Source organism: Mus caroli, unplaced genomic scaffold (genome assembly GCF_978045245.1).
Source record: "Mus caroli unplaced genomic scaffold, Mus_caroli_1 scaffold_10, whole genome shotgun sequence".
Taxonomy (NCBI): Eukaryota; Metazoa; Chordata; class Mammalia; order Rodentia; family Muridae; genus Mus; species Mus caroli.
Window position 1 is genome coordinate 7,891,331 of NW_028227265.1, and position 11,922 is coordinate 7,903,252.

Below are 11,922 nucleotides of genomic sequence, written 5' to 3' on the forward strand. Positions count from 1 at the left end.
TGCTCTGGGTCAGGTTGCAGAGGATCCTTGTCTTTCGAGTGGAGTGCTCGCATGGTTGCAGCCAGCACACCAACTTGCCCTCCGTGCCTTTTCTCCAGCCAGCACTGTGTGGGATGCTGGAAGCAGAAAGTTGAAAGATTTTGCGTTTCTGTTCTGCTCTCTCTGGCTTCCTTTGGGCCCCACAATGGCTCCTGGGTTCCCGAGCAGAGGCTAACCTGTCCTCGGTGGTCAGAGGCTGTCCCGAGTGAGCAGGACTTTCAGGACACAATAGCACAGTGCACATGAGTTACTGTGTCCCACGGTGCTGTGTTCATGAGGGCCTCTTCTCTGTAAATACACGTTGAGTGGACTCAGTAAGCTTTGTAAGTTCTGTGGGAGGGGAGAGTCCACCCATCTGTCAGGCAAGGTCTCTGTCCCTCACTGGCAGCCATAGGTGGTGGCCCTGCTGGCTGGGTTGGCAGGGCCCTGTTGTGCCTAAGGTCCCCTGGGCTGTGCAGGGTGGAGCTGGATCAGTGTGGATCACTGTCTCCCACCATGGGCACAGCCAGGCCTACTCACTGCTGCCTGGGGCGGGAGTTCTAGCCCCAGCCTTGCCTGACAGAAGCCCTGTGACCTCCCTGCCCTCTTAGGAGTCTGAGGCTGTGCGTCCTGGGAAGACGAGGACTGGTTTTTCCCAGGTGGGCCATCCTCAGACCCAAGCCCCAGGTGCCCACAGCTCCTGCTCCTGCCCTCCTGCCCGCCAGGGAGCCCGTTCAGCTTGGGAGTGTTTGTCCATTCAGCACCACACAGCAGCCTCCCCGCTTCCATCTTGGTGACTCCCATGCCCTTGTTCTCTGAAGGAGTTTCGGACGTGGCTGAGGGAGGAGTGGGGCCGCACGCTGGAAGACATCTTCCACGAGCATATGCAGGAGCTGATTCTGATGAAGTTCATCTACACCAGTCAGTACGAGTGAGTCCAGGCGGCTGCGGTGCTGTGAGTGCAAAGTCGGCCCCTCACTGTAGCTCTGAGGACAGCCTCTCTCTGTGGAGAGTGTGGCCTGGCTATGGGACCACGCTGTCCCCAGTCTCTGGGTACTGTGAACACAGTTCTCCCTTCTCTGGGTACTGTGAACACAGTCCTCCCTTCTCTGGGTACTATGAACACAGTCCTCCCTTCTCTGGGTACTATGAACACAGTCCTCCCTTCTCTGGGTACTGTGAACACAGTATTTCCCCCCTTTTGATTCTGCACTCTGTTCTTCCTTTTCTGTGTAGATACTGTGGACTTAGTCCCCCTTTTCTGAAACTCTGCATTTTGTGGGTATAGCTCCCTTTCTCTGGGTGCTGTGAGCACAGCCCCATCCCCAGCACAGCCATCAAGTGGCCAGCGTGTGCTGACGCCCAGTGTCCCTCTTCGTAGCCTCTGGCTCCATGCTTGGCCACGCACCCTCCCAGTGCTGCGGGCATGGGCTCTTTTTCTGAGTGTGAAGCTGAGCTGTGCCGTGCTCGTGGGCTTGCCCTTCTAGGCCTTGAGGGTGTACATGGGTGCCAGGAGGGCTGTGCCCAAGGTCTAGGGCAAATGGCTGCTCAGGCATAGAGGATGCCTGCCTAGCCACGCTCATTACCTTGCTTCTTCTGTCCCTGGTGCAGCAACTGCCTGACCTACCGACGGATCTACCTCCCGCCCAGCCACCCTGACGACCTCATCAAGCCCGGCCTCTTCAAGGGCACCTACGGCAGCCATGGGCTGGAGATTGTGATGCTCAGCTTCCATGGCTCACGCGCCAGGGGCACCAAGATCACGGTGAGTCACCCACCTGGTGGGCAGGCGTGAGTCTACCGTGCTCCGAAGGTGGGCACGGGCTTCAGTGGGTGGCGGACCTGTATCCCAGACATGCCAGGTTCTGATGAGCTGCAACTTGGAAAAGGGACCCAAGTTGCCTGGCTAATACACTGGTTCCCCACAGTTCATGTTGGTGTGGCTACTGTTGTGGGCTAGGCTGGCCTTGAGCCTCAGATATAGCCCCTCCTCTGAGCTGGCTATACCCATGGCCACTCCTTGCCAAGGCCTCTCTGCCAACATGTTCTCCTGTCACTGAGTTCTGCGGGGACGATCTTAGGTTTCTGTCGGGGCTTCACGTCCCTCTGCTCTGGGAGAAACTCCACACACGATTCTGGTAGGATCCAGAATTGGGGTCCCAGCTGTGTGGTGGCACAGCCCACAGTCCCTCCCACCAGCACGGACTGGCACTATGGGGATGATGGGAGCTTCTTCCTGCCAGGCTCAGGAACTGATCTTCTGGCCTGTTATCAGCCAGACCCTGGGAGGACCCACATACTAAACAAGTGGGGGTCTCTAGGCCCAGGAGCACCTGTGTGTGTCTGCGCTCCTGCAGGCCACCTCGAGTCACTCTCTGGCCCATCCAGGGGGCCGACTTGTTGAGGGGACCTTCAGACTCTCTAGCCTTGTGAGCCGCTGAGGCAAAGCTAGGCAGAGCTTGAGCAGGCTCTGATGCTTCTGTGGGTCTCCTGGCCCTGCTGATGGTTGTCAACTGCCCTTTCTACAGGGCGACCCCAACATCCCCGCGGGGCAGCAGACTGTAGAGATTGACCTGCAGCGCCGCATCCAGCTGCCGGACGTGGAGAACCTCCGAAACTTCAACGAGCTCTCCAGGATTGTCCTGGAGGTCCGGGAGCAGGTGCGGCAGGAGCAGGAGGCTGGCGAGGGCCCCGTGCCACCCCGGGAGCCTTCAGCCAAGGCCCCTGATGGGCTACCTGCTAAGGATGGCAAAGAGTCTGGCCACGGTGGAGCCGAGGCAGCTGAGCAGTCGGCCTCGTCTGGGCAGGGGCAGCCGTTTGTGCTTCCTGTGGGTGTCAGCTCGAGGAATGAGGATTACCCCCGCACTTGCCGGCTATGGTAAGGACCGCGGGCCCAGCTCTCAGCCAGCACAGCTTCGGGCGCTCCCTGGAAGGTGGAGGGATCCCTGTGGGGAGGACACATGTGCCAGGGTGCATGTGGTGGTCAGGGGACAGCTGTGAGTCAGCTCTCTGCATGCTCACGCTGGTTTCAGAGCTTGAATTCAGGGTGGCAGGTCTCAAAGCAGATGCCCTTACCCACTGGGCCATCTTACCGCTTCAAGGTCTGCTTTAGGCTACTGGTTTGAGCCATTTGTGGTGGTGTTGGTGGTGGCTGGGCTGTGTTTCCGCCCTAAGTGTGTGGCAGAAGCAGCTAACAAGTGAAACAGGAAAGAGGCTGTCCACAGTAAACTTCCTGCAGCCCAGCCAGCCCCACCTGCTGAGGGTTCCAGTCTTCCAGAGCAGTACCGGGAGCATTCGAACCCTGAGCCTGGGGACGGGACACACGCCATTGCAGCTCAAACACAACACCTGTCCCAGAAGGGACCTACAGTGGGATTTCCAAGGTCCCAGGACACGGGCCACTTCAGGTGGCACAGATGGCAAAGCTTCGCCAGTGGATTAAAAGATAACGTACCTGGCTAGCCAGGTAAGAGAGAGACAAGGGAAATGCCCCACAGATTAGGCAAGTAGGGGGAGCAGGAGAGAGTTCCCTTGCTGCAGTGTGCCTGGGCATCCTGTGGGTGGTGTCACCATGCACATCTTACAGGTGAGTTCCATTCATGGGGCTGCTGAGGGCGAGGTGACATCTGCCTCCTGTCCACCCCTGAATGTGGTGGGCCACTGGCTTGCAACCAAACATACAGGTCCCAGCTCATGCCCTCTCGACCATTGCCTCTTTAGCCTTGGCCACCCTGGTCATTCAGGCTGTCCTGCATAGATGAGAAAGGGAATTTCTGGCAGGGAATGTGGCCTTTGATTGGACATGCTTTCCCCAGCTGAGCAGCTCTGAGCAGCCTCGGATCTATAGTGCTGTTCTCCCTGCTCTACTGAGCAACCTCAGGCAGGGTCCATACCTGGGTGCAGGGAGGGGCGTGGGGGAGTTCCTTGTGGGCCTGCCTGGCCTACCTACCTCAGTTGTCACAGTATCTTCTGGGCCACAAATAGGCAAGTCTTGGGCTCTCTCTCTTTTTTTAAGATTTAGTTTTATTTATATGAGTACACTGTTGCTGTCTTTAGACACACCCCAGAAGAGGGTATAGATCTCATTACGGATGGTTGTGAGCCACCATGCAGTTGCTGGGAGTTGAACTCAGGGCCTCTGAAAGAGCAGTCAGTGCTCTTAACCACTGAGCCATCTCTCCAGCACTCAAGTCTTGGTCTCTTGTGCACAGACTACCTAAGTGGCTCAGGGCCCTGGCCTTTGTCCAGGGCTCCCGTGTGCTTAGCAAATTCGATCAGGAACCTGGAGCCTGACCCTGGCAAGGCCCTCCTTGGGTGCCGCCCACCTGTGAATTGCTGTGCTGTGGTGAGGAGCTATGGAAATGGCTGTCTGCACTGTGGCGGTGTACACTGGGTGTTCCCTGTGTGGTGTGGGCTCCTGCTGGCTGGGTCCCTTCTGATGGCTCTCTCTCTCATCTCTCATCTCTCTAGTTTCTATGGCACAGGCCTCATCGCTGGCCACGGCTTTACGAGCCCTGAGCGCACCCCTGGAGTCTTCGTCTTGTTTGATGAGGACCGCTTTGGATTTCTGTGGCTGGAACTGAAGTCCTTCAGCTTGTACAGCCGAGTCCAGGCCACCTTCCAGAACGCCGCTGCGCCGTCGCCGCAGGCCTTTGACGAGATGCTCAGGAACATCCAGTCTCTCACCTCCTGACCTCCCCATCGTGGGCGGAGAGGCTGCACCGGGGCCCGGGTGGGGGAAGCATGCACTTTAGAAATGAACGCACACCTCCTCACTGGGGTCCCGGTCGCCCCGGGACGCTTCTTGTATAGTGTGTAACATACTCTTGTACATTTGACTTGTTGGTAGCTATGAAGGAGAACGCTAAGCATGGTGAGAAAATAAACGGAGTTGAGCTAGGATCGAGCTGAATGACCGGTGCCTGTGGCATGGAGAATAAAATGGATATCACCAGCCACCGTGAGTCGTAGCGGGCAGGGTTCTGCTCCACCTGTTCCCTTCCGATGACCTAAACGGTCACTGCTGGGAGGTGGCCGCCGTGGGATGGCCGAGTGTCAGGCTCAGGGACTCCGATAGGTTTCCATTGCCTTACTGGCTTGCTTAGATCTTGGACAGGGCATTCCACCGTGGCCTCTGTCCTGGTTGCTAGGAGCCGCTAGGGAGTCGCGCCACTCTGGCCCCTGGTGACCTCTGGGCCACACCCACTCTAGAAGTAGAGCTGAGCTGTCAGGTCAGCCACCTGTTCGTCCCCAGCAGCCAAATGCCCTCCCTTGGTCCTCCACACATGTTTATCTGGAGGGCCCGCCTGCTGACACCACATCCCTGATGCTCTCATTTCACGGCTGTGCAGATGCCTCTCCAAGTGTTGACACCGACGACCGTGTCAGCAGCGAGTGCTGTCAAGCCCTTTGTAGGTGAGGGCAGTCTTCTAGGCAGTCGCACTTCTGTGTGGCCGTGTGCCCGGGAGCATTGCTAATTGAGGGCTTACCTGCTCAGAGATCTGTGTGCCGGGCCATGCTAGCGTGTGTGTTTGAGGACCCTGTCTGAGCCCAGCATTTGTGTCTCCCAAAGGCAGAGGCCTTTGGGAGCGTCTGCCTGAGCTTCCAGTGTTAGCATGCTTCTAGGCCGTCCTTCCCCCATGGCTGTTCATCCCCTGGGGCTTTGGCAAGCCCTCATGCTGAGAACTCATCCTGCTGGTGAGGGACCTTAGGAAGATGGCAGCCACGGGAGGATGGGCCTGTAGACTCAGGAGAGGTAGTGTGGTGAAGGACCCGTGCAAGCTGCCTTTAGGGCTTTAGGATGCTGGCTTTGTCAGGAGCAGTAACAGAGCCTGCGGTGAGCTGCCGGGCTGGGTCCTGACCTCTAGTGTCTTTTGGTACCTCCTCTGTTAGTCCTGAGCAGCTTTGGACAGTGGTGGATGTGACTAGGAAGTCGCAGAGTCAGTGGAGAGCAGGTAGCTGGGCACGCAGGTAGCTCTGGTCAGGTTTCACTGGAGAAAAGCAGAAGTGTGCATTTCCCAGAACCTTTTCCTAAGTGTCTTCGGCCACTTCTGGTTAAGTGGGCGGTCACACCGTATTAGCCAACCACACACTGGCTTCCCTAAACGCACGCCCTGATTGCTGCAGATGAGGCTTGTTGAGGGCTGATATCATTGTTGGATGTAGTGTGGCCTCGTGTAGAGAACAGCAAGGCCCTGGAACTCCGCTGGGGCAGGTGGACATCTTTGTCCCTGGGCCTCACCAGGCCAGCACCATTGGCTGCTCTTGTCATTTTGCTGCTGTGGGCTGCACAGCCCATGGATTTTGGAGAAAAGGCACCTTGTGGGTTTGCACACTCGGCCTGCCCTGCTGTGTATGGAGATGGTATGGGGAAGGTCAGGGGCAAGCTTCGGGAAGTTTATAGCGGGGACTGGACTCTTTCGAGTGAGGATATTGCCGGTGTCTGTTTATGTCCTGATGTCTTCAGGCCTGCCAGTGTCAGGACATCACCACCATCACTCAGACCTCAGATATCAACAGTGTGTCTGTGGTAGGAGCTCTAGACTCCATGCCTTGGTCCTGACTCACCTTGTGTCCTTTTGACATCAGCTGTCTGGCTCCTTGTGACACGAGTTTAGACTCTGGGCCCCTCTGCTCTGGGCTGTCAGCTCTGCACACTTCCTGTCCCTGCATGTCTACCTATAGAGTAGGTACTTGACAGTGGCTTCTGGCCAACTGCTGCGCCAGCCAGGCCTTCCTCACATCATGCAATGAGGCACTCGCCTGCTAACCTCCTTCCTTCACCAAGAACCTGGAGCAGAACACGCTGATCTGGCCATCTGGGGCTCCTCCCCGGCTGCTGGCTGCCTCCCCCAGCCCTCAGCAGCTCTCTGCCAGGCTCGCTGTGAACAGTATACCGCCCAGGGTATAATTGTTCGTTCACCTTTCAGGACCTATGGGCGTTAGAGCAGAGGGCCCATCCTGCTCAGCTGTCAGGACTTTGCGAACCTCAAGACACCTGCATTGCCTAGTGTGGGGCTGTCTTTTTCTCAAGACAGTGGGGCACGGAGGACATCAAGCACCTGACCTGTACCAACGTCCGGCCCACATGACCCACTTTCCAAGAAGGGTTTCACTGTGGGTCGTGACACTGAAGGAACCTGCCGGGTGCTTCTCTGTGGTGGAGTCCTCTGTGTTTGCACGGAGACCAGCACAAAGTGCCAGCATGTGCTTTCTCAGCCCATTTCTTGTGCTCACCGAGCCTGTTTGGAGCATGGGGTTTGTCTGGAGCACACACACACACACACACACCCGGTTCTGGACAGAGGGTGGCTCTTAAAAGCTCTTAGGTCAGCTCCGCTTTGCCTAAGGGTCAGGGAAGGACCCTGAAACAGTAGCTGCTGTGTACCTGGTGCCTGATGTCACCTGTGTCACTCGCCTAGGGTGTGTGTGGTTCTCCTTTCGTTCTCAGTAAACCTGTTTTTGAAGCCTTGTTGTCGACTTGTTTCTCTGGTGTTCTTCAGGTGGAGATGGGAGCCCCAGGAGGGGTGGCTGGGACTGTGCATCTCACAGCCACACACATTACACACACACTCACCTAACATTTTATGTGTGTGTTTTGCTTGCACATGTGCATCATATGCATATGCCCAGTGCCTGAAGAATTCAGAAGATGTGAAGATATCAGGTCCCCTGGCACTGGAGTTACAGATAATTTTGAGCTGCCACATGGGGACTGGGCCTCGGATCCTTTTTGCAAGAGCAGCTGGGCTCTTAGCTGCAGAGCTAACCTCTCCAACTCCTATATGAGCTAAAGAGATCCTTTGGTTTTTCTAAATAAGGATGAAGGATCAAGGTGACTTGTTAGAGCTTGAGTCCTTGTACCCAAGGGACAATGGCAGTGTGGTGGAGGGCAATCGTGCCGTTCTAGGACAGAAATGGGTACACGTTCAGTCAGGCATCCACAGTGAAGATGGCAGCTTTGAGAACTCTGATGTCTGTCTTGGGGTCTCAGCAAAGCCCAGAGGGCCCCAGCTCAGCTACCTTGAGGGCATGGACAGGCAGAGTGTTTATGAATCACTGTTGCACTATGGGATGCTGGAAGAGGTGCAGTATTATGTTTATGTAAAATGTAAGAACAAAACAGCTACATTTGGTTAATTCACACTTAAGCTTCTTGCTCTACAAGCATGGAAGTCTTGAGTTCAAAACTCTAACACCCAAGTGCCGGGAATGCCAGGACTTGGGAGGCAGAAACAGGAGGGTTGCTCCCTAGGGCCCTCTGACTAGTGAGTGGGCTCAACAAAATCATTGGCTTAAGTAGCGTGGAGGGTCAGGAAGGTGCTCCGTGAATAAGGGGCTTGTGCAGCCAGGAGACCTGGGTTCTGGTTCCTAGAGTCCATATTAAAACAAAACCCAGATGCCATGGTTCGAGTCTGATCCAGGCATTCCATCCGATGGGTCTGATATGAGGTGAAGATAGGAGAATCGGCCAGAAGCTCACATGTGCAGCGAGGGGAAGAACCCACTCAGCGAAGGTGGTGTCTGACTGACCGCAGGTTAGTTGTGACACACACATTTTTTAAAAAAGATTTTATTTATTTAATGTGGGTACACTGTAGCTGTCCTAAGACACTCTGGAAGAGGGCATCAGATCTTGTTACAGATGGTTATGAGCCACCGTGTGGTTGCTGGGATTTGAACTCAGGACCTTCAGAAGAATAGTTGGTGCTCTTAACCACTGAGCCATCTTACCAGCTCCGTGACACACATTTTTAAAGTAGTCTTTAAAAATTACTTTTTAAAAAAAAAAAGTGGAGAGTGAAGCCGGGCGTGGTGGCGCACGCCTTTAATCCCAGCATTCAGGAGGCAGAGGCAGGTGGGTTTCTGAGTTCCAGGACAGCCTGGTCTACAGAGTGAGTTCCAGGACAGCCAGGGCAACACAGAGAAATCCTGTCTCGGGGAAAAAAAAAGTGGAGAGCAATTGAGGACACCCAGTGTCAACCTCAGGACTCCACAGATGTGTATGGCCAGGCGTACACAACAGGCACACACACATACACACACACATACAGAGATATGCAACGCATGAAACTTAAAAAGCATGCAGTTAACGCCTGCTCCTGCTTTGTGGCCACCACTGGGCTTCTGCCCTCCCCCAGGGTGGCACCCTGCTTCAGACATATCTGAGGTGCAGTGGCCTCCTGTCAGAATGAGACCCTGGGGTCCAGATGGGAAGGTGCGGTGGGTCTCCACACAGGTCTCTGAGACAGTTTCATTTTCACAGGGGGGGGGGGGGAGTGACAGCAGGCAGGTGCCTACCTCTGAGGTCCAGCTCCAGACCCGATATACTTTAAAGCAAGTATCAGGTGGTTTCGCCAGACTTTCCCTTTCCAGCTCTTTCTCATCCTGTGGGAAACAGCAGCCGGCCAGCTGTGAGGGCAGGGGTAGATGCTTTCTGGAGCTACACATGGAGGAGCTGAGATTACACATGGGGCCTCATGGAGGGGTCATGATCTGTCATCTGGCACCGATGCAGTCTACCTCCTACGTCGGGTGTCTAGTTAGCTCTCCCATCTACAGGCACCATCTGTCAATCTGAACATTCCTTTTAAAGAGGTTGTGGTATGACCTCTAGTGGGCGCTCAGGGTCACTGCAGCCCACAATACCTTAGCAAAGAGGACACTTGTGGCTTCAAAGCCCACTGGGGCATAAGGCGGTGTCCTCTAACCTCTGGGGAAGCCGCTACACCGTGAGGATCTTCTCCATCCTCTTCCACTGGGGAAGATCTCTTCCTTGTCCTGCTTCACCTTGATCTGGAAAGGGAGGTGCAACATGTGGCTTAGCTGTCACCTCCTGCCTGGTAACCTGGTGTGTTTGCTGCAATCCTCCAAGTAGTGGGCTCTTAGAAGTTCCCTGGAAGCCGGGCGTGGTGGCGCACGCCTTTAATCCCAGCACTCGGGAGGCAGAGGCAGGCGGATTTCTGAGTTCGAGGCCAGCCTGGTCTACAAAGTGAGTGCCAGGACAGCCAGGGCTACACAGAGAAACCCTGTCTCGAAAAACCAAAAAGAAGTTCCCTGGACACTCGAGAGGCAGAGGCAGGTGGATTTCTGAGTTCGAGGCCAGCCTGGTCTACAAAGTGAGCTCCAGGACAGCCAGAGCTATAAAGAGAAACCCTGTCTCGAAAAACCAAAAAAAAAAAAAAAAAGAAGTTCCCTGGAAGGGACTCTGGCCAGGGAAGAGGCCCCCATGCAGCCCCACCATTACCAAAGCCTGGTAGAAGACCCCCCCCCCCTTTAACAATGTGGGCAGAAGAGGAGGCAGAAACCCAGGGGCCGGTCACTCGCCCAAGGCCATAATGCTAGAGACATTTAGAAAAAGATGAGTCTGTCCAAGCAGTTTTGATTTTTGTTTTTTGGTTTTTCGAGACAGGGTTTCTCTGTGTAGCCCTGCCTGTCCTGGAACTCACTTTGTAGACCAGGCTGGCCTCGAACTCAGAAATCCGCCTGCCTCTGCCTCCCGAGTGCTGGGATTAAAGGCATGCGCCACCACGCCCAGCTAGTTTTGATTTTTGGATAGTAAGATTGTCTGCATGTTCATGAACCACCACTCCCCCACAACTTTTTTTTTTAAGACAGGGTTTTTCTGTGTAACAACCCCGACTGTCTTGGAACTCGCTCTGTAGACCAGGCTGGCCTTGAATTCTCAGAAATCCACCTGCCTCTGCCCTCCAAGTGCTGGGATTAAAGGCGTGCACCAGGGAGTCCAGCCACAGTCTTTACTTTATTGCCGCTGTCTTTCGAGCGTGGCTGTGTGTAACCACTTCTGCCCCAGTAGAAATGGTTTTATTTACAGGCTGTACTGGGGATTGAACCCAGGACATTGCAGAGGCTGGGCAAGATGTTGGAGGTATTGTCTCCAGTGACTGCATGGGCTTTTTTTTTTTTTTTTTTTTAGTTGAGGGACACTTAAGCCCCACAGTGGGGACAGAATGATGTCACCTTTCCAGATTGTCTAAACTGATGTGTAGTTCACTCCTTTTCTGCTTCCAGACTGTTCAGTCTGTGCAAACAGTAGAGAGCTCATTCCATTTCTCGACTTGCTTCCATTACTGTCCCTTTAAGGCTTTTATCAACTGTTGCCATAGGGAGTATACACTCACATACATCACACACACATCACACACTCATACATCACACACTTATACACACACATACATGTATCACACACACATCACACACTCATACATCACACACTTATACACACACATACATGTATCACACACATATCATACACGCATATCACACACACATCACACATATTATACATCATATATACATCACATTCACACATCATACATCATACACACATCACACATACTCATACACTTACACACACACACACACACACACACACACACACACACGAGAGAGAACAAGTCTTTCTAACTAGATGAGTCCGGCTTGAAGCTCCTGCTCCTGTCACTTCAGACTCTCAGGTCTTGGAATCATACAAGCTGGTACCACCACACCTGCACACCCTACGAGGATCTAACAGTACACACTGTTATCTGTCTGTGCTTTATCCTTCAGACTTGGGCTTCTCACTTACAGCCATCTGTCCCATGGCAGTCATTTCCCTGCTGAGTCTATGTAACTGCCCGTGTCGGGGTTCCCCTGTCCCGCAGCACCTGTCAGTCACACTCCTGCACAGCTACTGGCTGACTGGTACTCTGGGGGTGGGCGCACCTCAAGCTTTTCCTGCTATGAGATCTGGGATTATTTGCAGTTGCGCATCCTGTGAATAGCTCTACACACCCTGGCATATCATTTGTGTGGGTAGGGTCTTCAGAGTACAGCGAGGCACTGTGGGGGGGGGGCGGGTCACAGCCTCCAGAACCTGCCCAGGGCTGGAGAGATGACTCA

At 54.5% G+C, this 11,922-nt stretch overlaps 1 protein-coding gene across 4 annotated transcripts in view; it reads left to right on the forward strand.

The window, feature by feature from the left end:
* Window positions 1-7,489, forward strand: part of Fbxo31 (F-box protein 31) — a 31,064-nt gene extending 23,575 nt beyond the window's left edge. For all 4 annotated transcript variants that reach the window (XM_021169771.3, XM_021169773.3, XM_085843541.1 and 1 more), the window contains 4 exons: window positions 840-949; window positions 1,630-1,783; window positions 2,547-2,896; window positions 4,489-7,489. In XM_021169771.3, the coding sequence (XP_021025430.1) occupies window positions 840-949; window positions 1,630-1,783; window positions 2,547-2,896; window positions 4,489-4,711 (837 nt within the window). In that variant the 3' untranslated portion in view covers window positions 4,712-7,489. The remainder of the gene's footprint in view (window positions 1-839; window positions 950-1,629; window positions 1,784-2,546; window positions 2,897-4,488) is intronic.
* Window positions 7,490-11,922: the final 4,433 nt, after the last annotated feature.